The 27,361-nt window shown below is 34.1% G+C and overlaps 2 protein-coding genes and 1 long non-coding RNA gene across 7 annotated transcripts in view; 2 read left to right on the top strand and 1 right to left on the bottom strand.

The window, feature by feature from the left end:
* Window positions 1-27,361, top strand: part of CENPP (centromere protein P) — a 387,615-nt gene that overhangs the window by 189,879 nt on the left and 170,375 nt on the right. The window lies entirely within an intron of this gene.
* LOC143665460 (uncharacterized) overlaps window positions 1-27,361 on the top strand; it is a 76,496-nt gene that overhangs the window by 28,859 nt on the left and 20,276 nt on the right. The window lies entirely within an intron of this gene.
* Window positions 554-25,709, bottom strand: ASPN (asporin). The gene is made up of 8 exons (XM_077138808.1): window positions 25,410-25,709; window positions 18,106-18,376; window positions 13,626-13,738; window positions 9,089-9,302; window positions 8,111-8,221; window positions 4,845-4,938; window positions 4,230-4,368; window positions 554-1,862 (listed from the first exon to the last, which is right to left on the bottom strand). The coding sequence occupies exons 2-8, from the start codon at window positions 18,350-18,352 to the stop codon at window positions 1,665-1,667; spliced, it is 1,116 nt and encodes a 371-aa protein (XP_076994923.1). The 5' UTR covers window positions 18,353-18,376; window positions 25,410-25,709; the 3' UTR covers window positions 554-1,664.

Below are 27,361 nucleotides of genomic sequence, written 5' to 3'. Positions count from 1 at the left end.
CAGGTTTCCTAAGTTATGTCAAAATTTACAAACTAAACAATTATTCTCCACCAGCTGTCCTTTTGCAGCACTCCACCCCCATGCTTGGTATTTGATTGTTACAACTGGTATGGGGATGGGGAGAGTTGCTGCTGGTATCTAGTGAGTAGAGGCCAGGACGAGATGGGTTTGCAGCTAAACATTCTACAATGCACAGGCCAGTGCTCCCCCACCCAAGCATTAGCCTGCCAAATGTCAGTAGTGCTGAGGTTCAGAAACCCTACTGTAAAGAATAATTCCTTATTTATCCATTCTTAATGTTATACCTACCCCTCCATCCCTTCTTGTAGATCTGTAATATTTTATGCCCCCCTCAAATTATTTAAAGACTAGTTTTGAGGTAGTTTAGTATAAAGGTATCTTTCATGACAGTAATAATTTAGTATGTTTCAGCACTGTTATTAAGAATAAGCATAATACTGCTCAAAAAATGTCATATATAAATTAGAGGTTTCTGAAAATTAGTTTATGTTCTTGGGTTAGAGAAGAAAAATTCAACCAAAGCACAAATATGTAACTTCAAACCAATATTTTTTAATCATATTTTCCTTATTTTCTAATTTTACTTATGTTAAATTGCAATAAAAATGCAGAAGTTACTCTTAATTTTTATACAGAGTTTTCAGTTTTTGTCTTTTACTTAATGCTCTGCCTATTGTCATACCAGTTGTGTTTCTCAGAGTTATCCAGTTTATGCATCTTTGAGGAAAAAATGTACTATAAAATTTGGTATAGAATTCATGGTATTCAGCTTCTCCAAACTAAGGTCTTCCAAAGAGACATTTCAAAAATGATACTTAGTGTTGAGGTTACAATGTCATATAACCTAATGATTGATATGTCATTAGAAGCTTATAATAACTATGATAAATAATGTGAGTTACATATTTTATATAAACACTCACTACACATTTTTACAAAGGTTTATAATCAGGTAATAAGAATTAAAAAAGAAAAATATAAGCTATTATCCAAAAACAGCTCTTAGGAATAGCCTCTGTCAAGCTGTTAATAAGCACTTACTGAAGGCCTTATTATAGAAATTAGTTTTAAAGATAAAGATCGTAAGGCTCTACGAATGTAAGAATTTGAATATGATTATGTAAACCACACATCAACATCATTAGAAACTTTACAGTACTACTCGAGTTATTAAAGAAAGAATAAGAATATATAATGTACTCTTCATATAACTGTCCTTATCAGTTTGTTTTTCTAATCACAAAATGAAGGAGCACAAATTTTGCCAAGTCAAACATTCCATTTACAGTACAATTCTTTTTAAGATGCACTTGATAACCAAGTGTTAAATAGTAAATGTTTTAATTTTTTGTTAACTGAGAAAGGAATATTTATGCGAAGTTATATGTATGCAAAGGGAAACTTCAATAGATGCTTATTTCTCATAATCCTGATGCATCAATAGTTTTGCAAAATTCTGGTGAAATTTTTTGTCATAAAATAAGTCAGTGGACTTAACACATTATGTACCTAATTCACAACCTTAACATTTGGGAATCAATTTTTGCTTTTGTATATGTATATAATACCACCATATTAATAGAGTTCAAGTATTCCAAATGTAACAACTTTTGAATTTTATATTAAATGGACATTAATAGTTATTACTTTCTAAAATTTCCAAGCTGAACACTCATTCTACTCAAAACACAACGAAATGCTGCAGGTTGTACTTCCCAGTACTTCACCGGGTTGTTGAATAAACTTATTGCACTGTATAAAGATTTCTTCATCTTTGGCACTGTTGGGCAGAAGTCATTCACTCCCACTTTCGTGATTGAATTAGAATGAAGGAAGATTATCTGTTATAGTAAGAAACAAGAATAGATTATAAATACATCTAATTCTAGTAAATGTAAAAGGAAGGTATTTTCTTTATAGTCAGCATTTGTTTGTGGGTTTATTCTTCTGTTTATTTTACCTTCGTTTGAAAAATATTTCCACTTAAATTATATGTAATTGTATACACCTGTTAAATACCTGTTATGGTAATGCAAGTTCATGTGTTATTCAAAAAGTTCTGTGTGAATGGGATGCTGCATAGAACTGTACACACAGAACCAAGCACAATACCTGGCCAGCACAGGTTAGTTTTCCTTCTCTTTCTATGTATGTATGACTACTTCAGTGGCATATTTATATTAATGTGTTTTTAAAGTATTAAAAATGAGCAGAAGAAGGATATTTAATGCTCCAAGATTTTCATTTGCAATGTGGATGTGAAGAATTATTAGCTATCATTTTCTGTGATCGGGGGGATAAGTTTAGAACTGCTTTTTTTCTTTTTGTATGTGGTATGGTGGGGGTCACATTTCATTCTTTTTCCATCTGACTATCTCATTACTGCAGCAGCATTTGCTGAAATTTTTGGGGGGGGTGGGGGTGGGGGTGTGTTTTGCATGGACCTGGAACTGAACCTGGTTCTCTCATATGGCAGGCGAGAATTCTACAACTGAACTACTCTTGTACCCTAGAACTGTTTTTTTTATAAAGCTATTTTATAGAAAGATGTGTATAACATCATTCCTAAATACATATTTGTAATTCAGCATTTATAATTGAAACTTTATTTACACCAATGAACAAATTACAATTTACAGGCTGTATACATGTCTTTTCTGGGAAGTATTTAATTGACAGTGTTTTGGCATATGAAAAAGAAGAAGCCTTTTGCTGTCAATGCAAGCATATAGGCATCTGTCTGTTGTTACCTCTAGATTCTGCCTTTATGTCTTGCTAAGATTGATTTGAGCCAGGTCATGAAAACTAGGCTTTGTTAAAACTTTAAGTTTAGTGTTAGCATCCCTTCTTTCCTCTATTGATCTTGGGAATTTTGAGACAGATGTTTTATGTGGCTCCTGTATGTTTCCTCAATATCTCAAGAATAATGCAAGGTACAGATTACCACAGTACTGACCTCACTGGGAATGAAAGCTAGTGCTGGAAAAGGATGTGTTTACTCTGTGGAAATTTAATTCCGTGTTACACTTGTGACTTGTGTTCTTCTCTGTTGGTGTTATAATTTTATTCATTTTTTAAAATGCTTGTATTTGTGGGTTTAAGAGATACCAGAACCTAGAGTCAGAGTTGTGGAGTGAAGTAAGCAAAAATGGACTCAGGGATGGAATAGATTGGAGAGAAAAGATTAGGGTGATGCTTACTGGTTAAATAAACATTCAAATGCAGCATTTGGAAAAGTTAAAGTAAAAGTTACTACTTTGAAATCAATACCTACACATAACACATCCATTTTAATGGCTTGTATCTCAATGTAGTGTAGTAAACAAAGTTCTTTAAGATAGATTAGAAAAAACTAAAAGAAGCAAAGTGGCTCAAGGCCCAGTTTTGTTCTCAAACTGGTTTTGTTTTTTTTTTTTTGTTTTTTTTTCTTCTTGGAATATAAGGTCTTTGTAGAGCAAGAAAAGCACTTGATAAAAATGTATTAAGGTAAAATAGCATTAAGTAAAGATTTTAAACTGAGGGTCTATAGATAGGAATCTAGGACATCTGTGAAACTCCTAAAATTATGTGCAAAATATTGTCTTCATTTTGTTTTCTTAGTTGGGGATCTATAGCTTTAGCACATTCCAAAGGAATCTGTGACCCTTCCCATCTAGTTTAGAATGACCGGATTAGAAGGAAAAGGTTTCTAATCATAAAGATCAAGAAATGACACAATGTAAGCTTGTGGTACTCCAAATGATGACTTTCACTTAGTTAGTAGTTATTCTCTTTTTTTTTTTTTTTTAGTAAAATAAAGCATATTCACTAAAAATATAGCACTACACTGACAAAGAAGTTACCTGGAGTCTAGTTCTTGTGTTCTGTGTTGTGAAATCTTTACATGGATAAAAGGAAATATGATCCTATTTGGTTTTCTCCTAACCATTTCTACTTATATAGAGAGACAGAAACCTGAAATTAGCTGTGCTGCCGTACTGGCCTTGGCAGTTTTAACAGGAGAAATCAGAAGATGGAGATGAGTACCTGAGCTTTTCAGGTGACATTTATGTAGAAACAATTCTTCTATAGCTCTTCTGCTTCACAAAACATCTCACGCAATTTATAGAGTTATTATGTTTGAATTACCCTTGCAGCTTGCTTGGTCTTTGAGATGCTAATATGTTTTATAAGTACTAAAATCTACCAAAGACAAGTACATGTTTTACCTGGAGGTATTTCAACTCCTGTAATCCTGAAGGAATTTTTTTAAGTTTATTGTTTTCCAAATGTATTTCTCTGACACGTGGTATGTTAGCTAGGCTTCCGTTTTCGATATCTGTGATTTTGTTGTTTCCTAGGCCCACCCTAAAAATGATATAAAATGCGTCACCTCATTTGCAGACTGTTAGGTATAATACCATGTAACGAAAACACTGTTACCTAGTTAGAAATATAAATATAAATCTATCCTGTTTATACATATGAACAGGATATATATATACATGTACATATATATATATGTATGTTCAGGGAGAGGTATTTTATGGCTTTATTTAATAACCTATTTCGGTATGGAACAGCCCTCTCCCCCCACTATGAGAAAATTCTAACCTCAAGTAAATATGCGAGATGAAAAGTACCCTTTTCCTTTTTTCCCTGATCCCTTCTCCCATTAACAAAGGCAGTCATAAGAGTAGTTCTTTTTCATTTTCCCTTCACACTTTCTGGTAGCAACAGTGTAATCTTGACTAGGGTGCTTATTATAACTTTTCCAAGAAACGTAGTTACTTTATTAGTCACACGCACTACCACTTCTAAGTTAAGATTTGGGAGACTTTTACCTTTGCAAATCTTTGTATCGCTTGAAATCCTCAAGTTCTACAATTGAGATTTTATTAGAATCTAAATGAAGTTCCAGTAAAGTTGATGGTAGATCTAATGATAAGAAAAAAAAGACATATGTTAGATTAAGAAAGACAAAGCCCCACTGATTCTTTATTTACTCGATAAATTTTTTATTGTGGATTCAATGAATGTGTTAAGTATTTTCTTTTTTTTTAATTTTTAATTTTATTCTATTATCATTTTCTTTTTGTATGCTCTATGGCGGGGTCACATTTCATTATTTTTCCATGTAAATAGCCCATTATTGAAGCACCATTTGTTGAATTTTTGTTTGCTTTTTATTTGTTTGTTTTGCTTGTTTGTTTGTTTTGGGAAGTGCATGGGCCGGGAATCGAACCTGGGTCTCCCACATGGCAGGCGAGAATTCTACCACTGAATTCCCCTTGCACCCCCTCTTTTTTTTTCTTAACCTTTTTATAATGGAACATTTCAAACATACCCCACAAATATAAACTAGTAATATTAACCACAATCCTGTTTTCTAGCTTCAACAATTATCTCCATTTTTCCTATCTTTTCCATCTACCCCATTATTCATATATTTGACTTATTTAACTTTTTTTATTTGTTCATTTATTTTTTGCTGTAGTATTTAAAATGAAATTCCATACAGAATGTCAGTTCATCTGTAAATACTCACTAGATGTCTCTTATTATTAAGGTAGGTCATCTCTTTTTAACTGATGTCATCTTTTTTTAAAAATAAAACTACCATATCAATATCACATCTATCAAAAACATTAACAATAATTTTTAATATCTAATAATTCATTTTCCCCAATTATTTCAAATATGTCTTTTTTTACAATTGATTTGTTCAAGTTAGGATCCAAATAATGTTTATAGAATATAATTGATTCTTATATCTCTTAAAATCTCTTTTCTATAACTTATCCCTTCCTATTTTCTCCCTATTCTACTGATTTGTTTCAGTTATTGATTTTGCTATTATTGATTGGTTTTTGAGATACTTACACTATGGTATTGATTCATGGCTTCCACCTAATATTGTTCCTCTAACCCCTTTATTTTTTATGATCTAGAGTTAGATCTGAAGACTTGATTAGATTTAGATAGGTCACCCTTTCACCTAATGGTTTTAGCATTGTTGATGATTGTTGTCTAGATCCATATTCGGAATTGGAAAATGATGATTTTCTGATTTTGTCATTCTTTTGTCCAGCATTTAATAGCTGGAATTCTTTTATAAAAAATTTTCCCTCATCAATTATTGTTATTTTATAATACACTTTTTACAGTAGAGGTAGCATAGATGCTTGATTCTTTCCCTTTATCAATTTTCAGAGTAATGAATTGATGCAATGTCTATTGATGACCTGTGAGGTATTTGTTTAAAGTATATTATGAACATATGTATTTTTAGTATTTTTGGTATGTTCAGGCCATTGCAGTAATCTTTTTCTTTTCACTCGGTAGTAGATTTTGTGTAAACTCAGAGAAGCATCTGCAGGTGCCGCCCGCCACATGGCAGGTGCTCCTCACACCTTCCTGCCCTGGTCCCAACCCTCCACAGAGTAGCTGAAGCTAGAAAGAGAGAAATCATAAAATTCAGTCAAACCTTACCCATTAGTCTTATATACAAAGCATTACTGGTTAGCCACGTGTTCTAGTTACTTAGCTGGGAAAAGCTTTCTTTTTTTTTTTTTGACTCTTGCTAAGACACTTCTTTCCTATATTAATGGTAAAGAGTGATGAAGGTAATTGAATATCAGTACTATTCATGGACTGAATTCATATTAATTCCAAATATACCTTGGATTTTAAAAATAAAACTGGAGAGCAGGGAATTCTAAACTAAGAGGTTTTCTGATTAGTTGAACTTAATTATATTTGTAGAATAACTACATTCCCCTCTAATATACAAAAGAGAAAAGTTCTGTCCTCAAAGGTTCATATTCTAGTTGAGCAAATCCACATTATAAAAGTCACTTAAGAGGTATCTCACAGTATGACAGCCTACTCTAGAATATGTTTTAGAAGCTCAGAGAGAAATCTCTGTTTTTATATTGAGGAGATGGGAAAACTTGGGAAAAAGTGTGTAGAACTTGAGGGGAATTTAGTGTGAATTTCTAAGGACGTATAATGTTCCTTTAGGTTTAGGAAGAATTTTGAGAACTTTCAGGGAGGTTAAACCTTCATTTAAAAAATATACTTTGAAATGTGAAGAGACTAGCAGTCAGGATGTTTGCCATGTAGGGAAGACTGCTGGTGTGCCTGTCAAAGGGCAGTGATGGCACAGAGGCAGCGGGCAGTGGTGCAGCCTTCCTCCCAGAGAACCTATGGAATCCCTCCTTCTCTCTTAGGTTTTCCTCTGCCTCCTCTTCCTTTCTTCCCATCTACTTCTGTTTTCTCCCTGTGTTTCAACCTCTACCATATGAAAAAGATTTTATTGATTTAACTTATTGGTAAAAGTTTATATATATATATGTTTTTGGTTCTAAAGCCAGGAAGATGAATATAACATTCATGTTTCTTATAGAAAACAACCACATCCTTCAAAGTTAAACTAAGGTGGTTTTTAAACTTCTGGGGTTCTGAATTAAATTGTTTTACCTTCAATAGAAAAATCATCTCTTCACTTTTACTTTAGATGATTTTTCTACTAAGTGAAAAATCACCACTTGATTAACACATAGTAGCTTTGCTGCATTATTTGAATTATCACTTAAGTATCAAAGTACAGAGAGAGAGAGAGAGAGAGCCACTGGCGGAAAAAAGGAAAGAGAGACTTTGAGCATAAGTTCCAAGAAAGGCAGTCATATCCAGTAATCATCGACTGGGAACTTGGCAATAATGGATTAAAAACACTAGTCCTTTGCAAACTGAAGAAAGATTTTACTTTGAAGGGTCAGCTTCGGGTCACTGACAAGTATTTCACAGAATGTTTAAGTGAATAAACATCATGAAAGAGAAGAAAAAGGAAAGTTCATTGCATCTTAATATTTGTCCTAGAAAAGAATAAGATTCTGGTTTTAATACTGTTAAAAGAAAAAGCACTACATATGACTGTAAGTGTGTATGAGAAAGTACTGAATGCTTTACTTCACTGACCAGCTATATTGGTAAAAAAGGATTTCTAATTACAGTGTTTTTTTTGACAGTTTTTACAACCTTGTATTGAATATTCATTTAAAGATGATGAGTTTTTCAAATACTCTATTTAAATAAAGTAAATACAAACCTTTAGGAATTGAGGTCAGTTTTGCTTCTGCAATTCTGATATGGAACACTGTCACTCCTTCAAATGCCCCTAGTTCTATTCCATTATTATCAAGAGGATTTGCACTCATTTCTGTAGGAGGAAACCACATAACTTAGCATACGTGTATTTTATATGAAGGAAACTCACAATGCCAAAATACACATCCCAAGAAAATTCTAAGGGTGCACTTCATCATTCAGCCTCATTTTCACTCGCTGTGTTTCCATGTTTATCTACGTCCCTTTGTGTCAGCCTCATAAAAAAACAGCTTTTTATTATTTAAGCTGGATTATATAGCAGACTCACTATTTTGCTCTGAATTACTAAATCAATAATTTATACTCTTCACAACCATGAGTACAAGAAAGCTTTCATTATAGTAATACAGCACCTGAAAACAAAAAGATCACTTCATATAATTAAAAGTGTGTTTTCCAGGGTACATTTTATTTATTTGACACCCCAAATTTTTATTATAAGTCAATTAGAAACTTTGATTTGATTAACAGAAATATAGTTTTGAGGAGATGCCAGTAAATGAGGCTATTTGGAAAGTGTAAGGCACTTGGCTGAATTAAATGAATGAGTAAATGAGACTGTCAGATAGGAATTTGGAACAGATATTGTGGGGAGATGGCACAGTTATGTGATGGGTGGTAGAAGTAAATAGAGTAAGATTTAACATATCCCATAATAAGTTCCTTAGGTCTATATTCTTAAGGCAGATAACCTGCTTTGTATCTGTGTCTCTTACAAAACTGATATTTTCTTTAAGTGCTATAGATTTTTATTAATATTTAAATTGATTTACAAATGGCTCAGTTTAATAAAGATCATTAGATTAAAATTAATTTTAGAGATTATATGTCTTAAAATTTATTATTAATGATGATCAAAACCTGTACATTTTCATATTGCTTATAATTTCAGGATGCCGCATTCATTTGCAAAACTTACCCAGAACATGTAAAGCATTCATTCCTTTGAATGTCTCCTTTTGTATTTTCTTGACTTTGTTATCATGAATTCTGAGTTCTGCTAAGGACTTGGGAAGATTAAGTGGTATTTCACTTAGTTGATTGTGGGACAAATAAAGCCTTCGTAACTTCTTTGTGGTTAGAAAGGCTTTTGGGTGAATCTTTGTTAGCTTGTTGTTGTTCAGAATCAGACCCTAGATAAAGCATAGAAAGTTACACAATGTCAGAAAGTGGATTTGGTGTACCTTGTTCTACAATGATTAGTAAATCATGAAAATCAATACTATTTATGTCACTCATGTACTTGATCAACCATATAAGTAATTTTCCAGTTCAAGCTAAAAAAATATTTACTTCGGAGTTGCAACAGTGTGTAAACCTTTAGTGATTTACTTTGTGCCTTTGGTTTAGATATAAGCTCATCCTTTTAAATTTAGCTTGCATTGAGTAGATAATATGTTCATGTGGTTAGTTCTTCTACTGCATCCCCAATCTCCTTTTTCGCTTCATGGAAGTGACTACTATTATTATCTTATCTCAAAAATCTGTTTACAGAATTAAGTTTAGTGAACACCAGTAAATTTTTGCATGATTTTAACTACTTTTAAAACCTCTCTTCTTTCATGTTTACTAATGTTTATCATTTCTCCCAGATCAGAGGTGTGTAGAAGAAATTTACAAAGTGCCCTTAGTATTTGGACATATTTTCAGATATGCTGGAAATAGTAATGGATCCTGAGAAATAACTCAACCCATTCTGTTACATGAATATTTCTCAGTGCAATGTGACAGGGCCCTTCAGAGTGTAGAAGAGCTTGCTAAGAATGACTGCTTTCTCTATAGCCAAATCCTTTATGACATTTTAACTGTTGGGTAACCATCTAAGTCTGCTGGGGCTGAGCAATTTCCATTATGCAGGGATTTCAATACTATAAATGGAAACATCCTGGGCACACTGGGACCAGTTGGTCACCCTAATGACTATTCTCATTGCAAAATGGACACAGTTCAGCTCTTTTCTTATTGCCACATTTTGCAGAAGGAATTTTTTATGTGTACCAAAGATTAAGGCAAATTGCTTAACATTCTTTAGGACTTTGTCCCTTGCTACTAGTCCAGATCATATACTTCTTTCAAGGAGCAGCTCTACATTGATTCCTTTCATGAATTTTGTCCCCATCCCAATTCTACAACAACTTGCACACTGTTTAGACTAATTTAATATGACTTCCAGATATTATTCAAATTGTTGTTGTTTCCCCACCCAAAAAATACAAACACATTGGCAGTTAAATTCCACTTATTATTGGTTTTACTTATTTGGCTCTAGGCCCTTTGCTTCTCCTTTTTCTTACTTTTCCTTTCAGATATGGCACTACTCGTAAAAATTTCACCTGAGAAAGGTTAAACTTAGGAGAACAGTTTACATTTTGTTACCAAGCCTAGGTTTAAATATGCTCCTTTCTTAATGTATTATGGCACAAATTAAGAGTTTATTCTATTTTCCATTTGCTAGTCTGAAAAATTAGGGGAGGGAAAGGAATTTAACAACTTGGTGGATTACAAGGATGTTTTTGCGAACCCTCATTTGACTCCACAAGGTAAATTTAGGAGAAATTACTGCTCTCGTTTTAATTATGAAGGAAATAGGCACAATGGAAAAAAAAGTGACTTGTCTATATATATCTAGCAAGTAAGTGTCAGAGCCGATCCAAATTCCTCTTCCTCTAAATTCTTTGTTTTTTTTTTGTTGTATGAAGTTTCACTGTAGGAGCCCCAAAGAAAATGTATGTCTTAGTAAAGACCTAGCTATCATGCATAGGGTTTTTTGCTTGTTTTTTTTCTCCTGGTTAAAACATAAAGTTGTTGAGGCTGCTTTAAAGAAGGGTAAGTAATATAATATAGGGTAAGCATTTTTATTTAACATTATTAAATACTGCTCCAGTTTGTTGGGTTGCAGAGTGTCTCCAGTTAAACTACTTTCAGTATTGGTTTTTACATAGAAATTCCAAAAATGGAAGTTACAGAGCCCCAAATTCATCATTAACAAACAATGTGGTTATATGTAAAGTTAGAAGACGAGAAAAGTATAGGCTTTCAAAAGTAGGGCAATAATTTTTCATAATGAATATGGCTATAATAAAGGGTTAGAAGTAAACTGGGAATGTCTGTTTTTATGTGTGTGTTTCCTTAATGATCTGACTCATTTCTAATATTCTTTTTTCCTTTGTGTGAGAATCAGAATATCATACAACTAGCTGGAACATAATATAGACAATTTAAAAAACATTTGCTTCTCTTTAAAGATAGGTACCCTATGGTCATATTATAGTTAAATATTTTAAAAATTACAGAATATGTACACAATCCAAATATAAAGTATCTGTTTTTAAAAAGTGCTTTAAATTGGTATTTTGTAATTCAGTCTGCTAACACCGAGCAGGTGGTAATAGTTAACAGCCGAGTACTGTTACATCTGTTAGCTCATTTAATCTTTAACTAGAATTTGGTTTATGTTTTTGCAGAACAAATAGTATAGAACACAGTATTCTTTAACTAGAATTTGGTTTAAGCTCATTTAATCTTAATAACCACTGAATTAATAACTATTCCTATGCTTATTGATAGCTAAGGAATGTGAGACTTACAGAGGTTAAGCCGCTTTCCCAGTGTTACACATCTGGTTGATCCCTAATTTGAACCCAGGTCTACCTGACTCCAGAGTACTTACTGTTAAACACAGTGCCATATACAAGTTAAGGAAAAGAAAATGAAAGAGCCCTCAGACAGCTCCTGACACCTGTTCAATTTTCTTTTCTCACTGATAGCAGGAGTATCTGTGTCTTAGTCCCTGGAATACCCCTAAAAAATGTAATAACATAATTATATGATAAATTAAAGTTAAAACATTTTATGATTCTTAAATATGCCATTAATTATTATTTTTGTGCTTGTGTAAGCTGGATATGGGTTCAAGAAGTGGTAAAAGTATTCATAAACTATATATTTTCAACTTCTGATGGTTAAATAATTGTCTTGCTATTCTCCAAAAGTTTCTTTGCTCTAAAGATAGTGGAATTTACTGGCTGGATCTTTGGTACAATCAATTGAGTTATTTCTGTCTTAATAGTTAAGTGATTCTTCAATTTATAAAGTAAGTATATGTTCTATTTTTTTTTAATATGGAAGCTATAGTTTGTATGGAGCCTGACCAAATCTGAATTATCTGTATAATACATTTGAAGGAGAAAGGAGCAATTAAGGCCCCCCAGAGAACATGATAATGGGCTTGGCCGGGAGACACATCTGAGCTCTCCTCTGGGCTCTACTCCTTGCCAGTAGAGGCTGCTTGTGAGAACGACAGAGCCAGAAGATATGCATGAAGAGCCTCCCTCGTTGTGCCTGGATCCATTAGGCGCTCGGTAAACATTAGTGCCCTTGTTCCTCCAGCCATTTAGACAGACGAGGACTGTTTGCATAGTGAGATCCAAGAGTCCACTTTCCGTACTTGGCAGGGCTCCTTTGCATTGGCGCATCAACTGATAGGGCACTAATTTAGGAATCCAATGGCATTGGTCTGAATGATAGTAGTAAAGGAGGGATGAACCAGCACTCATTATTACACCTCTCAGACACAAGGACAAAGCCAGGCTGACCTGGCAGCAAGGAACTAAGATAGTTGTAGTATGTACCTACCTTCTCCTCTCAGTGCTATAATTTAACTGGAGATGGCTGACTTTATCTTTGTTTCCCCAGCTCAACATGAGATTATGGAAAAATGTCCACATTGGCTTACCACCACAGCACTGTGCAGAAAAGGAGCTGTTCTACCCTAATAATGAGCTAGACTCCACAAGGTGAAAACGATGCTAAGGGGAGAAAAAATGGTACTTCCATTTCTGTGGCAATGTGAAATCCAGTGCTTCTTCCAAATCCAAATTTCAAATTAAATTAGAAATTTTACTAGCCAAAATAGAATCAGCTCAAAATGTTATATATAGAAATAGAAGAAAATCTTCTAAATCTTAGACAATTAAAATGATATTGATGAAGATAGAAAGGAAGAAAATGTGTTTTCATCTTTGCAGGTCCAGAAAGGAAGTACACATACATATTAGTCAACCAGAAATATTCCATGTGTTGCTATTTGAGATTTGTGGTGTCCTAAGATTAGTTAATGGGTTCAGATAAGATTTTCTTATCCTCTATGCTAATGTATTCCTGTAAATAATTTTATTCTCATTTATTTTAGTGTATAGTGATCATCATTACTTGTAGTGATTGTAAGTTCATTTAAGGACCATTTATTTAAACTCTTAGCCCACTGCCTTTCACCTACCTGTTTTTCAATAAATGTCAAATGAATCTTTCATTAACTGAAACACTGATGAATAACAGGGATTATGTCATGTGCAGAAAAGGAAGGCTTGTTTACACTAATGCAATACAACTAATCATTTTAGCAGTGATATGTAGTTTTCACTTATATATCTGAAAATATTAACATTTATTCTTACATAAAGTGAAGTGAGTCCTTTAAAATCATTTTCTTTGATTTCCTTAATTTTATTGTTTTGAAGGTCTAGCATCCGAGTATCAAATGGAATGTTGCTGGGAACGGAGGTTAAACCTGAGAAATAAGCAAACATGTTATATACCATTAAATCATGCTGAGGAAAAGATTATTAATATGATTTAAATGTACGTTTTTAAAAATCCAATCATCATTGTCATTAAGTTACATAGGACAACATTGCAACAGATGACAAAACATTGTTATTTGGAAAGGACTAAAGACCTTTTCAGGTAACTTACTTACAAGAATGAGCCATATGCTGATCTGTCTAGCTAGTTTTAGCTGTCACCACTTACCTACTTCAAGGTGAAATTAAGTGCCACAAATTGGAACTGGCATTAGCACAAAGAGGTAACTGAAGCTGTAGGACAGCTTCTAGTGATGCACTTAGACTGAGGAATTTTTAAATTCTTTCCAAATTTTCAGGCTTTTGTAGTGCTGAATTGGAGCATGTAGTGCTAAATATGGAACATTTCAGAAGCCTCCACATGTAGGAAGTTATGCTAAGAAAATAGATTATTTTCATGTATGTTACCAAAAATTCTACTACCATTTCCTTTAAGTAATGAATTCCAATTGTATAAATTCTTTGGTTTACAAAAATAGCCTTATATAACTCTTCATTAAAATCTATTTCTAAGTGTAGGTATAACTTTATTTAATTCATCATTCACGTCACTATATTAAGGGCAAGGTAATTTGGCTCCCAGCCATTTTCCATCCATGTGCCATACTTTGAAGTTATCTATATAGTTGCCATTCCTCTTTGGGGAAACAAAATAACTCTCTTTTCTGATATCTCATAATAAGGTACAGTTACATATTTTCTCTCTGTGTAGGTATTCAGTATATGTTAATTAAATTGTTAAAAGACAGATATATTTTTTTGCCTCTTAGATAGAAAAAAACTAGCAGAAATAATCAGGAGCTGTACGTTTCTTCCTTACTTCTTTTTTTTCTTTTTGTTGACTAGTATTGTACTATTTTTTTATTTTATCTTTCGCTCCTGAATTAATTTTTTTAATTAGAGCCATTATAGTTTTACTACTTTTTTTTACAGAATAAATGTTTATTATCAAAGTAACAATAACTTAATCCTATTTCTGATCTATTAATTTAGATTTAGCAAGTATTTCCACTTCATGAAAAAGTGTATTTAAAGTTTAAAATAGTCAAAGCTATTTAATAAAACATAATTTATTTAAAAGGTTTGACACAAACTCTTGAATAATGCTTAGCTCTTAAAAAAAAAATCTTAACTAAATAGTTCAACTATACCATGCAGGTAAAATACCCCTGGTTTTAAGAATATAAAAAAAAAAAAAAAGCCAGTACATGTTGGAGTCAGATCTTTATTTTAAAAATCTAATCTGTCAACTTAGCTTTTTCCACCAGCTCGGGGAGCAGAAACCTTCTGAGCTTCACAATCTTTTGTTTAAGTGCTGCCTTTGTGGGAGCCTTGGCAGCAGCTATTACTCTTTTTAGATACTTGCTTAGCCTTTTTTGCTTCTTTGGTAGCCCTAACGGCTTGTTCTCAATGAGCCTTTCTAACTTCAGGTTTCTGATTCCTCTTGGCCATAATATCAGCAAGAGATGCACCAGTGATAGCCCTCTGAAATTTAACTACACAGCAGGTTCTTTTCTTTTTAATTTCTTCTGACATTTATGCTCTCTTCTATAGAGGATAGTCCAGTTTATCTGCCGAGGGCTCCTCTTGGAAAATGCTGACTCACATTTTGCATTAAGAAATTGGAAAACCTTCCTGTTGGTCTTGGTGTAGAGCTTCCCATGTCCAGGATAGATCTTGTACCCACTGAAATCTCAGCGTTCCACCTTCATGACTGCTGACGCCGGGGAACCAGGAAGATGACGAAGAGCTCTTCCTTACTTTTTTTTTGCTTTACCTTGATGGCCAACCTTTAGTCTTTGGACATCTCAAAGATGAATTCATTAGTTTTGCCATCTTCCTGAGAATAGGAGATTATACGCTCACTTCTATTTATTGTCAACCGTTCCATATAACAGTTATGCTTGATGAGCCTAGGGTCCCCCTCTGCTCCCCCAACATTTTATTGTGAAAATTTTCAAATATACAGAAAAGTTGAAAAAAAAATTTATAGTCAAAACTAATTCTCACTATCTACTTTCTACCATCAACATTTTACTACAACATACTTACTGTCCATCTATCAGTTCATCTTTTTAATTTTTTTTTTAAATGCATTCTAAAGTGAGTTGCGAGGGCGGGCCACGGTGGCTCAGCAGGCAAGAATGCTTGCCTGCCATGCCAGAGGACCCGGGTTCGATTTCCGGTGCCTGCCCATGTAAAAAAATAATAATAATAAAATAAATAAATAAATAGAGTGAGTTGCAAGCACTTGTACACTTTTGGTAGGACCATCCTTATTCTTGAAAAGTAGCTAGATCTTAGTGTATTTAATAGCCTCAAACTGAAGAATTCAAGATCTAAATTTCGAATTCAATCTTCCAGTCTATAGCTATAATGTATTTTTACTCTCCATACTTTAAAATTATCAACTCTTTTAAATTGAACAATAGAAAGAAAGGGGGTAACTTGGTGGATTAGCAAGGTTGACAGGCAGTTTTGCTTGTTTTTTAGAATTAATTAGTTTTGCCATCTCCCTGAGAATAGGAGATTATTTCAGTTTTAGAAAATGAAATGGAAGGTCCTGTAGGAAGTTGGAGGTTCTGCAGAAAGAAGGCTGCTGGTGATAGAGATTTTGATAAATCTAGTGCCATTATTCCCCTGTTAAAAATTTGAAGGTATGAAGAGTGTCAATTCCTAAGATCCCTATAAAAGTTTTTATTTTCACCATCAGTGGTCACAGGGTAAAATATATGCTGCTGATGGTGACATGTCATTTTAAAGGCCTGTGTCTGACTATCAGCTGTTCTTAGGTGGATTTAGTCTAGTAGATTTTTCAAAGCTAAATATTCAGAATACTGTGTAACCAAAATACTATTTTCCACAAACCATTTGTCATGGGGTCGTTTGGTTTTTCCCAGTTTTTTGATGAGATTGTGCACCAGAGCAGTATTCTGCAGTGTTTTCTTCGTGGCTCTAAATTGGAAGCAGATGACGTTACAATGGAGCAACACTCTATGAAGGCCAGCACATGGGACTAGCTGGTTTATACTCCTTTTTTCTCAATCTCACACAGAACCAACCTTCTTTGTATCCAGCTATGTAAAAATAAATACCTACGTTATTATCCTGATTTCTGATTTACAAAATACATCAACTCTGTACAATGATGGTGGTAGTATTTCTTGCCTAAGATACTGCTTAGTAATACCAGTACATTCATATGTTTTTTAACTCTAGGTTTTTTTCTCACATTGTTTCTTTCAACATTCACGTTTCTCTTTAAACAGTGCTTAACTTCTTATCTCTTTCTCAAGAGAATATCAAAGGTAAAACTTAAAACCCATTGTTTCTTAGTTTATCTACTATATTAAGACTTTTCCAATGATTCTACCTCATAGCACCCTTTCCTAAATGCTTTTTTGTTCATCTCAAGTAATTTGTCACATAATTACATACTGTATTAAAGTCTCTTGAATGAATTGTAACAAGCTTCTGACCCTTGCCAGGAAAGCAATAGCAGTAGGAAACTCATCTTAAAGCTTTCAAGGCATCTTCTACTCATGTGGACTCATGAAGTACCCCAGGTTGGTCATCAGCCCATAGAATGGCAGCTCTGTTTACCAGAACTTGGCTGTCCCCAATGAGTTTCCCCACTTTTGGAGATGGCCGAGTACAATAACTTGACATGCATTCCCATTGTATCTCCTTCCTGAACAGAGTATAATTGTAGACCTTAATTTGACTGCTTCTTCATTAAAAGTATTAAAAAAAAAAGGAAAATTGCTCAGTTTAAATAGTAGGTGACCAAGAATAGAAAGTTCAGCCACTTCTTTTCTAGACAGTTCTAAACCCAAATCATTCAAAACAAATAGCACATTATCTGTAAAATTTCTAGATTAGAGATTTTGTAAACTTTCTGTAACGCTTTTCATTGTTCTGGACAGGCAACTTATTTTGTTATATAGAATTTTACGGGAAAATACAGTCTCACCCTGCTCTCACTGCAAGATGAAACCTACAGTGATATCCATTCTCTATAAAGGAAATTAAAATGACGCTCTTTGATTCATTTCAGGAAGCAAAGGAAACGTTCTATATATAAAATTCCCATTCTTTTCCTCTGATTTTCTGGATTTTCAAAATAAGTGAATGTACTTGGGATATGCTACACTTTCCATGTAAAATTTTAAATGAAAAAATCTTTTTACAATCAATGAGATAATTTTTGAAATTTCAATGAGAAATTTTCCCATTCTTTTAATATTGTTAGAATGACATTATTCTTCAAAACAAAGGTGATTTTTGTTCTTACCTAGATCAGAGCAGTGAACAACTCTCGAATAGCACTGACATCCAAATGGACATGTTGGAAACATGTCAAATGGGAAAAAAGGGTTAACTGGTTCTCTTGTTGGAAAAAGAGAATTATCATCATCATCATCGTCACCCACACCTTCCATATCCTCCAGCATCATATTCCTTAACGTCGCGTAGGAGGGGCCAAGAAAAGGTTCGGCAGAGCACAAAGCCAGGAACAGTAAGAGCACATGTTCCTTCATGTTGTCTTAGTACAGAGACCCAATCTAGAACCAAATAGACATTGAACATTTACTTAGATTTTAAACAAATATAATTCCTATATTTAAATGTTACTCAGAGCTGGCAAGACTACAATGAAATTGTATTTTTATCCATTGCAATATGCATTGGGAATCTTAAAAATAGCCTTATTTTTCACCCAATAATTCTGCTTTTTAAAATCTAGTCTCAATAAATAATTCTAATGTGCACAAAAATATTCATCATGAAATTATTTATAATAGAAAAATATTAAAGACAATTCTGATGGTTAAAGGGGAATAATAAATAAAGTATCTTTAGTCCATGAAATATTTTGGAACTCATAAAATATTTGCAAAAACGTTTTAAAATATTGAATATTTTGTGAAATATAAAAAGCAAATATTAAAAAATCCACATATTATATAGTTAAAAACACCAGGCAGTTAAAAAAGACAATAAAACTTGGGATTTGAAGATAATCCATTAATTGTAGAACCATTGATGACTTGTTTCTTCCTTTTTTTTTTGCTTTAATTTTTATAATGAGCAAGTACTACTTTATAAATAGACAGCTAATACATATTTTTTAAAACAAAAAGAAATTAGATTAATACACCTGATTTTCTATTCCCCAAATCCTTCCATTGCCTTAATATCTATATCACTTTCAAAGTAAAATCCTCAGTGTCTCCTTAGAATGGTATCTGGAAGTTGTCTTTAATTCCTCTTTCTCACCCACTACTCTCTCCAATCTTATTATCACAGTTGGTCACTTTTCCCACAATGTCATTTAGATTTTTTTTCTTTCTAATCAGTATCATTGACTAATATCTTACCTAAAGCATCTGATGTCCAGATAATTTTATTTTATCTTTCCACTAAAATTTGTTTTGTTTGGTTGGTTAGTTGTTTGTGGAGAGGGGATATTTGTTTTCCATTGTAATTTTTAAAGCACGCACAAAATTGGAACGTACAAATTAGAATCTTCTGTGCACAGATCCATTGCCATCTATGGCCTGATATCCCCATAGGTGTATTTACAGTTCATAGTTTCTAAACTATAACCTGTGAAACTTTAGTACATGCTTAGAAATTTTCCAAAATTAAAGTGTTATGAAATTATCTAAAACAGCTGTATCCCAATCCTCCTTTTGGGACACACAGTTGTCTTTACGCACAGATGCCCATTGGTGAGCTGAATCCTGGGCAGAGCTCACCTCGCTCACCGTTGTGCCCTCTCAGCAGGGGTGCCCAGCAGAATGTCTCTCAGACCACACTCACTTAATTGTCCACCTGGTCTGCTATCACCTAAGTGACACCCAGAGATTTAGCTTGCAAAAGCCTTTCACAGTCAGTTTGTAGTTGGTATGGTCCTAAGAAGATATAGCCTCCAAATCCTTGGATCATCCCAGCTGGTTGTAATATCCCAGAATCCAAAAATCTGCTTTAACATTTCCCCATCAGTTTGGTTTTAGGAGGAAACAGGTGCAAAGAGCTGCAGTGACTTCATCAAGGTTATATGATCAAATAGTAATAGCACTGGTATTAGAATTTATGTTCTAAACTCTGTTCCTTGTTTTCTTTTGCTAGACTCTAGACTGAGGGAGTCAGATCTTTGTCAAGAAATTAGTGGTTTCACAGAAATTAGTGGCTTCACATGCACACTCTGCCAACCCCCCCCCCCTTTATAACCAGTCTATACAATGATGTATGCATTTGTACAAACAAAAGGGCACACATATCTCTTGGATTGGGAGGGCAGAGTGTGGGAATGACTGTGAGGTCAGATTTGTGTAGTACAGAGAGTAAGAAGTTGGTGATACAGGCCTCGTGGTTTCTTAGCCCTAAGCCAGAAACTACCATTGAGGCAGCCTGCTGTACTGTAGCAGTCTCTGAGCACCCAATCTCTGGGCATGCAGGCAGGTGGTCTGTCTGGTGCCCCATCATTCCTATCATTCATCTATCAGGTGCCTGGGAACCCTGGCGTGGGCCTCTATGCAGCAGCAAGATGCTCTGGGTTAAGGTAGGTTGGGCTACGTTTTCAATACTGCTTTTGTCTCTGGCACATTATTTCTGTTTTTTGGCTGCCTGTCTAATATTGATCCATTACATATTTTTACCTCAGCCTTTCACGTGATGCCTGGTTCCTTAAAGCTTGATTGCAAGTTTTGCCTTGACAACGAGCCTCCAGAATACTCATTCCCTAGGTAATTCAGTTCTTGATCCTTAATTAATTAAAGATTGACCCTGATATGACTTTATTCATTAGAATTCTCCTTACATTTTAGCTGTCTTCTAAGTCCATCACTGCTCTTGACCTTGTCTGACTCTGCCTTCTCTGATCCAGTCAAGGAAAATCTGTTGAATTAAAAATGTCATTGGGGCCCTGTCTCTGGCTTTATTTGATGTTGCTGAAGTTTTTCCATGGGCATCTATCAAGCACCCGTAGTATGCGTTAGGATTTTGAATCAGCAAAGTAGAAGACATCTTGGCACTTTCAGGACTGAGGCCCTTTCCTACCCTCTTTACTTCCACACTCCCTACTCAAGAACAAATTAAAACAAAATCCCAAATAAGCAACCACTCCCAAAAAAGTATAGAATTGACTAAAAGTTAATACTTGAATGTCAGGTGCATTAATAGAAAAACTTGAAAATAAATGCCTAGGCGGCAAATAGAACTAAACTGCAAGTAGACAGGGCAGGCTCTGGAGCCAGGGTGTACTGCAGCACACTACAGGGACTGCAAATAGTCTTGGTCCCCAGATCTTTTAAAGTAAAATTCTTTGCCATATGTCTATTTGCTCCTTGCAGCCTTCACTTTACTGTTTATGACCAATAGAATGAAAGACATCTATAGAAAAATATATATATGATATGTACATATGGAAAAAAGATTGAAATAGAATATCCAAACCTAATCAAGAATGATAGTGAGATTATGAGTAAGGATATTTCTCTCACTCTCTCTGAGGCATAGTTCTAAATTATTATATTGCTTTAAAAATCTTTTGGGGGGTGCAAGGGTAGTTTAATGGTAGAATTCTCGCCTGCCATGCAGGAGACCCAGGTTTGATTCCCAGCCCATGCACTTCCCAAAAACAAACAAATAAGCAAACAAAGAAAGAAAAAACAAATAAAAAATTCTGCAAATGGGGCTGTAATATAGGGTTACTCGCATGGAAAAAGAATGAAATGTAACCCCTGCCGTACACTGTAAAAATAAAAAAAAATCTTTTCAATATCACCTGCCAACAGAATTTTCTTTGCTCTGGTCCAGTGTATACTGCATTTTCTCCTACCACTTCTGTAGTAGTAGACTGATAATACAGTAAGTGCAGTTAAAATTACACCTATTCTGATATATCTCCCCTAAAATGTCAAAAAAAAAAATTCTACATGTGAAATTGCTTTGGGGCCCAGAGCTTGTTTTCTTCAGGCCATAATTCCATTTACTCTGGTCCATGGGATGTAAAGATTTTAATAAAAAGTTATTTTTTAGGTTGGTTGGTTTAGTTCAAATGTTTTCTTATAGAAACCTTGAGGTATGGACTTTAAGTTTCAAGTCTAAACCAGAAAAATTCTGTTTAACAAATAATACACTTGAAATGTAGAGCTACTAAAACTATGGAACTATTTAAAAGTTTGTATTAAAAGAGGAATGTAGTGGTGACCAATAGTGGAGTGCCAAGACCACGTCTTGGTTTTCCTTGTGTCCTGAGAGCCCGAGGGAGGACTCACTTCCCCTCCTGCACACCACAAGCTGGTCCTGGAGGCCTCAGTGTCATGTTGCAGTGCATGTGGCACCTGAGACTCCCACAGGGGCCATCAGAGCTGGGCAGAGGGCCCTGGATCAGGTGTGTCTGTAGAGATTGAGAGCCAAGACCAGACAGGGTCTGACGTTTGGTGAGGAGCAACTGGGAGCTGAGAGGGTAAAGAGAGAAGCCTTGGCATGCAGGATAAAGAGGAAAAGCAAAGGTAAAATGCTCTTGTTTCTCTTCCACATCTCCTTTGGTGTTATTGAACAGCCAGGGGCCCCCTTTTTCTTTCTCTTCTTTTGTAGACTGTTACCTGAGACTCTCCCTGCTTTTGAGCAAAATTAAGGTAAACTGAAAAATGGAAATTGAGATAGAAATGTTGCTAGTTTTAGGCATAGCCTGTAGCAATTGGGAGTTGGTAAGCATTCCAGTTGCTAATTAGTAGAGGCAACCACCTATAACCCATTGGTTGAACATTTCTCTGGTGGGTAAGAAATGGACACTCCAGAAGCAGGGAATGCCATATAGTTGAAACTCCCTCCAGGGCTGGAGGTTCCTGCAGAATATTCTGGACAGATGGAGCATCCACTCTGCTCATAGGGAGCATACCACCTGAAGAGGCATCCTGTTCCACTGTTGTTCCTCTATCAGGTTGTTAGAGCAGTCTTCATACTGGGGCAAAAATGCCTTCTGGTAAATTCTTCTCTGTGTGCTGGTTCTGTTCCCTGTTATCCATATAAAATTAATCTTTTAGTGTTCTTTTTCCCTAGTAACTTGAAAAAAAGAGGAGGCCAGCCTTGATTCCATAGGTAACCCACTATTTACACTCTTCATCTAGTCTTACTAGATTTCTACTACAGCCTTGAGAAAGTACAAGTGATTATAGACCCCAAATCATTGCCTATTTTAGTTGTACAATTTTTACTAATAGAGAATATTAGAGTGTCTAGGAGGATATGGTGTACAGCAGTTTTTTTAAGTTATTATTTAAAAAGAACATAAAGGATATTATTTCTCATTTAAAATGATGTGCCTTTTAGTTGTCTTACTTTTAAATTTTGAGTTTAATATGGTTCAAGCTCTATTTTATTAGTTTGGGCAGCGTTTAGATTGTGCTATTTTTAAAGCCTTTAAAAATATTTATGTCTTGTTCTCAGGAAGACTCAGTATTTCCCTGATTTAGACTAGTTTTGCCAGTCTTTTCTACTTGGCTTGAAGTTTTACTCAAAATATTTGGAATATTATTTCACTGGTGCTGCTTTTATCAACAAATGATAGCACTTTAGAGCCAGGGTGACTTCAAGACTTTCCTGACCCAGGCCCTGCTTTTACATATGAAGAAACTGAGGCATAGAGCTTAAGTAACTCACCTGGAGGTGATGGAGCTAAGGAAAGGCTTTCTTACCTCTCATTGATTATGCTTTGCACTATACTACACAGCATCCTTGAAACTAATTTTAATCTTACAGTTATTTCCAGACATGAAAGAGGGCTTTACTTTGAAAAAGATCAGTAATAGGTTTGGCCAAGTTCTCAGGAAGAGTTCATAACAGAATTGGATATAGAGCTAATACGGATCTGTCTGAATTTGCTTTAAGCTGCCTATTTTCCACTCAACTGGTCTGTAAATCTTAGAATGGAAAATTTGTCTAAGTGAAATGGTATTTCTGCTCAGACACTATTATTAGGTTAAAAAAAAAGTCACTGTGCTTTTAAATCTGCTTGGCAACTTGCCTCCTTGGCTTAAATATTAGTTCACATTTACCAGTAGTAATTTTCAGTATATATAAGTGATAGAACATCAAAAAAGCAATCCAGACTAAATTGACATACAATCAAGGCAAAGCAGTATAAATAATTTAAATAACTTTAAAAGTTTAAACAGTCACTTGGAAGTTTATTCACAGTACCATTTGTTTATGGATACTGATGACTTTTTAAAAAGACATTTTCCTTAAATAATTAACTTTACCTTAGAGGTATAAATTCCATCCTAATTTAAACACTTACTGGCTGATTTTCCTTTTATATTAGTTTTGCCCTTCATCAATTTTTTAATATCTTGAGCAATCTAGCTGCTGTCTTAAAAAAACAAAGAAAAAAACCCGATAATTTCTCCTTCTCTTTTTTTTGGGAGGGGTGGGGGAGGAATGTTCACTAAAGTGCTCCTGAAGTCTTATCTGTTTTGCCTCAAACCTCAGATGAAATACCAGAAGTATTTGTTTTGACTGTAGTGGTTAGTTATAACAGAAAACTGCATTTCCTGTCTTCTTTTCATTACTACACTATATTCCTTAATGCTAAAAACAAACCAAAACATCTCTTTACTTTTACATGTGTATGGGCTTTTAATTTATTTTATTTTTTTAACAACTCGATGATTCTTGCTGAGATTAAAAAAAATCTATTTTTAGATAGCTATACAATCTTCCCGTTTCTTTATGACTTAATGCCTAAACCATGTGGCCACTGTTTCTTAGCTGCCACACCTCTGAACAGATTAACAAGAAAGAATGCTATGCTCTGGTTTACTTGGGAGCAGAATGCTGAAAACATTGTTTAACTTTTTATAAGAGTTAATCAGATTTTTACTTTGTGTTTATTAAATTCTGGCTATGGATTTTGTCAAAAGTAGCTCCTAACTTTCATACTGAATGCAGAGCAAATTAAACTATTGCTAAGTATTCTTCCTTGGAATTTTAGGTATTTCCATTTTAACTGTCCAGTGCCATTTTACTACATAAAAATAAGGAACATATTTATCAGGGGAAAATATTGATACTCAAATGGAAAGTAAAAATGACATTTGAATAATGTCACATTATTCAAAAGCGCATTAGAAATTATCATAGTTTTACATTTTGAAAGAAATATATTAATATTTATAAGTAAATATTGCCTTTAATGTGTTTGCAATATCTCCAAACTTAATTATCATTAATTGTTAATGTATTTTATTATTTTCCTAAAGAACCTATTCACAAGTATTTGTTTAAGTGATTTTAAAAATCAACAATGCTAACATTTATGGTAAAACATAATGACAAGCTTTCATTCAGCAATTAAAAAAAGGTACATAATTATATTGAAAATAAATTATTCATATACACACATAAAAGCTAGAGTAATTTTAGGTTGATGAGTATTTAAGTGTTGATTTTTAAGAGATTATCATTATAGCGATAAACTTAACTTTTATCATATTATTTAGAAGCATTTATGTTAATAACTTTAATGTCTCCTGAGTACTAAAATAATTATACATCAGTGCATGTAATACAGATGTGAAAACATACCATGTAAGAAGAGAGTCGTCCTCTTGAAAGTAGAATCCACCATGTACTTATCTAAAATGTAAATATAATATAAATGTTGTCAGCAGTTTAAAAAGAAAAGATGAGAAGGTGTTACATTAAAAAAAAAAAAAAAACTTCAACAAAACTCCTGATGTGGCTGGCACCCTGGGTGATACTTGAATAAACTGCTTCTACAGATTAGTCCATTTTAGTACTGAAGAGAGAGATTAAAACTTGTTACTGCTCATATGTTTTCCATCACTGTTTGTATCATAGCCAAGACTTCTAGCTAAACTCTAGACGTCTACTGGAAGATTCTGAAAAAAAAAAGAGAGAGAGAGAGGGAGAGAGCAAGCGTTTAATAATGCATGGCAACTGGCCACAGAAAGTGCAGTCAGAATCATTCAAGAAATACCTGATTTGAAAAAATGCTTTATGAAATTCTTAATGAATTATTCATTCATTTAATAATGAATGAATAATTAATGAATACTTACAAATTATAATCTTTTATCACTTTTCTTGTATAGACCAATGAAATATTTATCAATCTTAGCAAAGAATACCATTATTGAAGTATAAACCAGAGCTCCAGATGTACCTAAGGAAGTAACTATGCTCTTGTTTTCTTCTGACACTATTATAATTAAGCATATTTCTCAAGATAGCTTTGTCTCTTTACAAAGCTTGTAGCCCTGCCATAGCATGTCAGGAGAACTGCTGACCAGGTTCTAAGAAATGTTCCCTTGCCCTAACATGTGTGATATGATGTCATATGATAGATATAGATAGCCCAGTTGACACCCTCTTGGGACCCAGAAATGTTCTGTTTTCAAGAGAAGGTCAGCTTTGACCATAGTGGTGTTAGGGAAGATTTGAGAAAGGAAGATACCATTCTCTTAGAAAAAGTCATTATTAATACACCTTTTCCCACTTCACCCCTAAGAGAACACCCAATTTCCACATCAGCTAAGACAAAATCGTTCAAGAGAGTAAATATTTCTAACCATACTGAGAAAGATTCACCAGAACTAATTGACTCCAAATCTTCCCAAAGGTTTGCAAAGAGATTTTCAGTGGCTTAGCACAATCTCTTCTATCCTGTCATAGAGAATCTGACTTTCCTTTATTCCTACCTTCCAGAGAAATTATTGAGGCAAGGCAGCAGCAGTCACAGATAGTTAAGTACTCCTGCCTAAAATATATGGTACAGCTAGCCACCTGTTCATCTCCCTTCACTTCAATAAAATACTCTTCCTTGGACCTCATGCCTCAGACGATCATACTCAGCTCAACAGTCCCAAAAAATTTGCCCTAGGTATAACTTCAGTCTTCCCTCAATAAGTACAATAGCGACCCTCCTTTTTTGTGAAGAGTGCTCATATTTACATTTATTCAGTTATGTTTTAGGTACAAATGTACCTGTTGACTTGATGAATTGGGAGCATCTTGAAAGTATGAATTGGATTTTATTCGTCTTTGTGTCCAGATGATTCAGCTAGGTCTAGATCCATCTGAATAGGGATCATAAACAGGAAGCCTTCGGCCAAAATTCAGTCCAAGAAGGTATTATTTATCTTGCACAATGTTATCTTTTGTTTTTTTTTTTTAATTTTTATTGAAGTATTTATTACCGAAAAATAAATAAATCATAATGGCACAGTTTAATAAATTTTCACAAAATAAACCCTGATCAAGAAATTACCAGCACTCTGGAAGCCCTTCTTTATGCTCCTTTAAGTAACTTTCTCCTTTCAGAGGAAATGGCTACTCCAACTTCGAACAGCATGGTTATTTCTGAACTTCGTGTAAGTGAAATCATACAGTGTATCTGGCTTTTTTCACTCAACATTATGTTTTTGAGATTTGTCTGTATCATTGTGGTTAGCAGTAGTTTGTTCATTCTCATAATTATATGGTGTTTGTATAAATATGACACAAATTATTTATAT

The sequence above is a fragment of the Tamandua tetradactyla genome, chromosome 2 (assembly GCF_023851605.1).
Source record: "Tamandua tetradactyla isolate mTamTet1 chromosome 2, mTamTet1.pri, whole genome shotgun sequence".
In the NCBI taxonomy this organism is placed as follows: Eukaryota; Metazoa; Chordata; class Mammalia; order Pilosa; family Myrmecophagidae; genus Tamandua; species Tamandua tetradactyla.
Note: the sequence above shows the minus strand (reverse complement) of the source record. Positions and strands in the feature narration are given on the sequence as shown.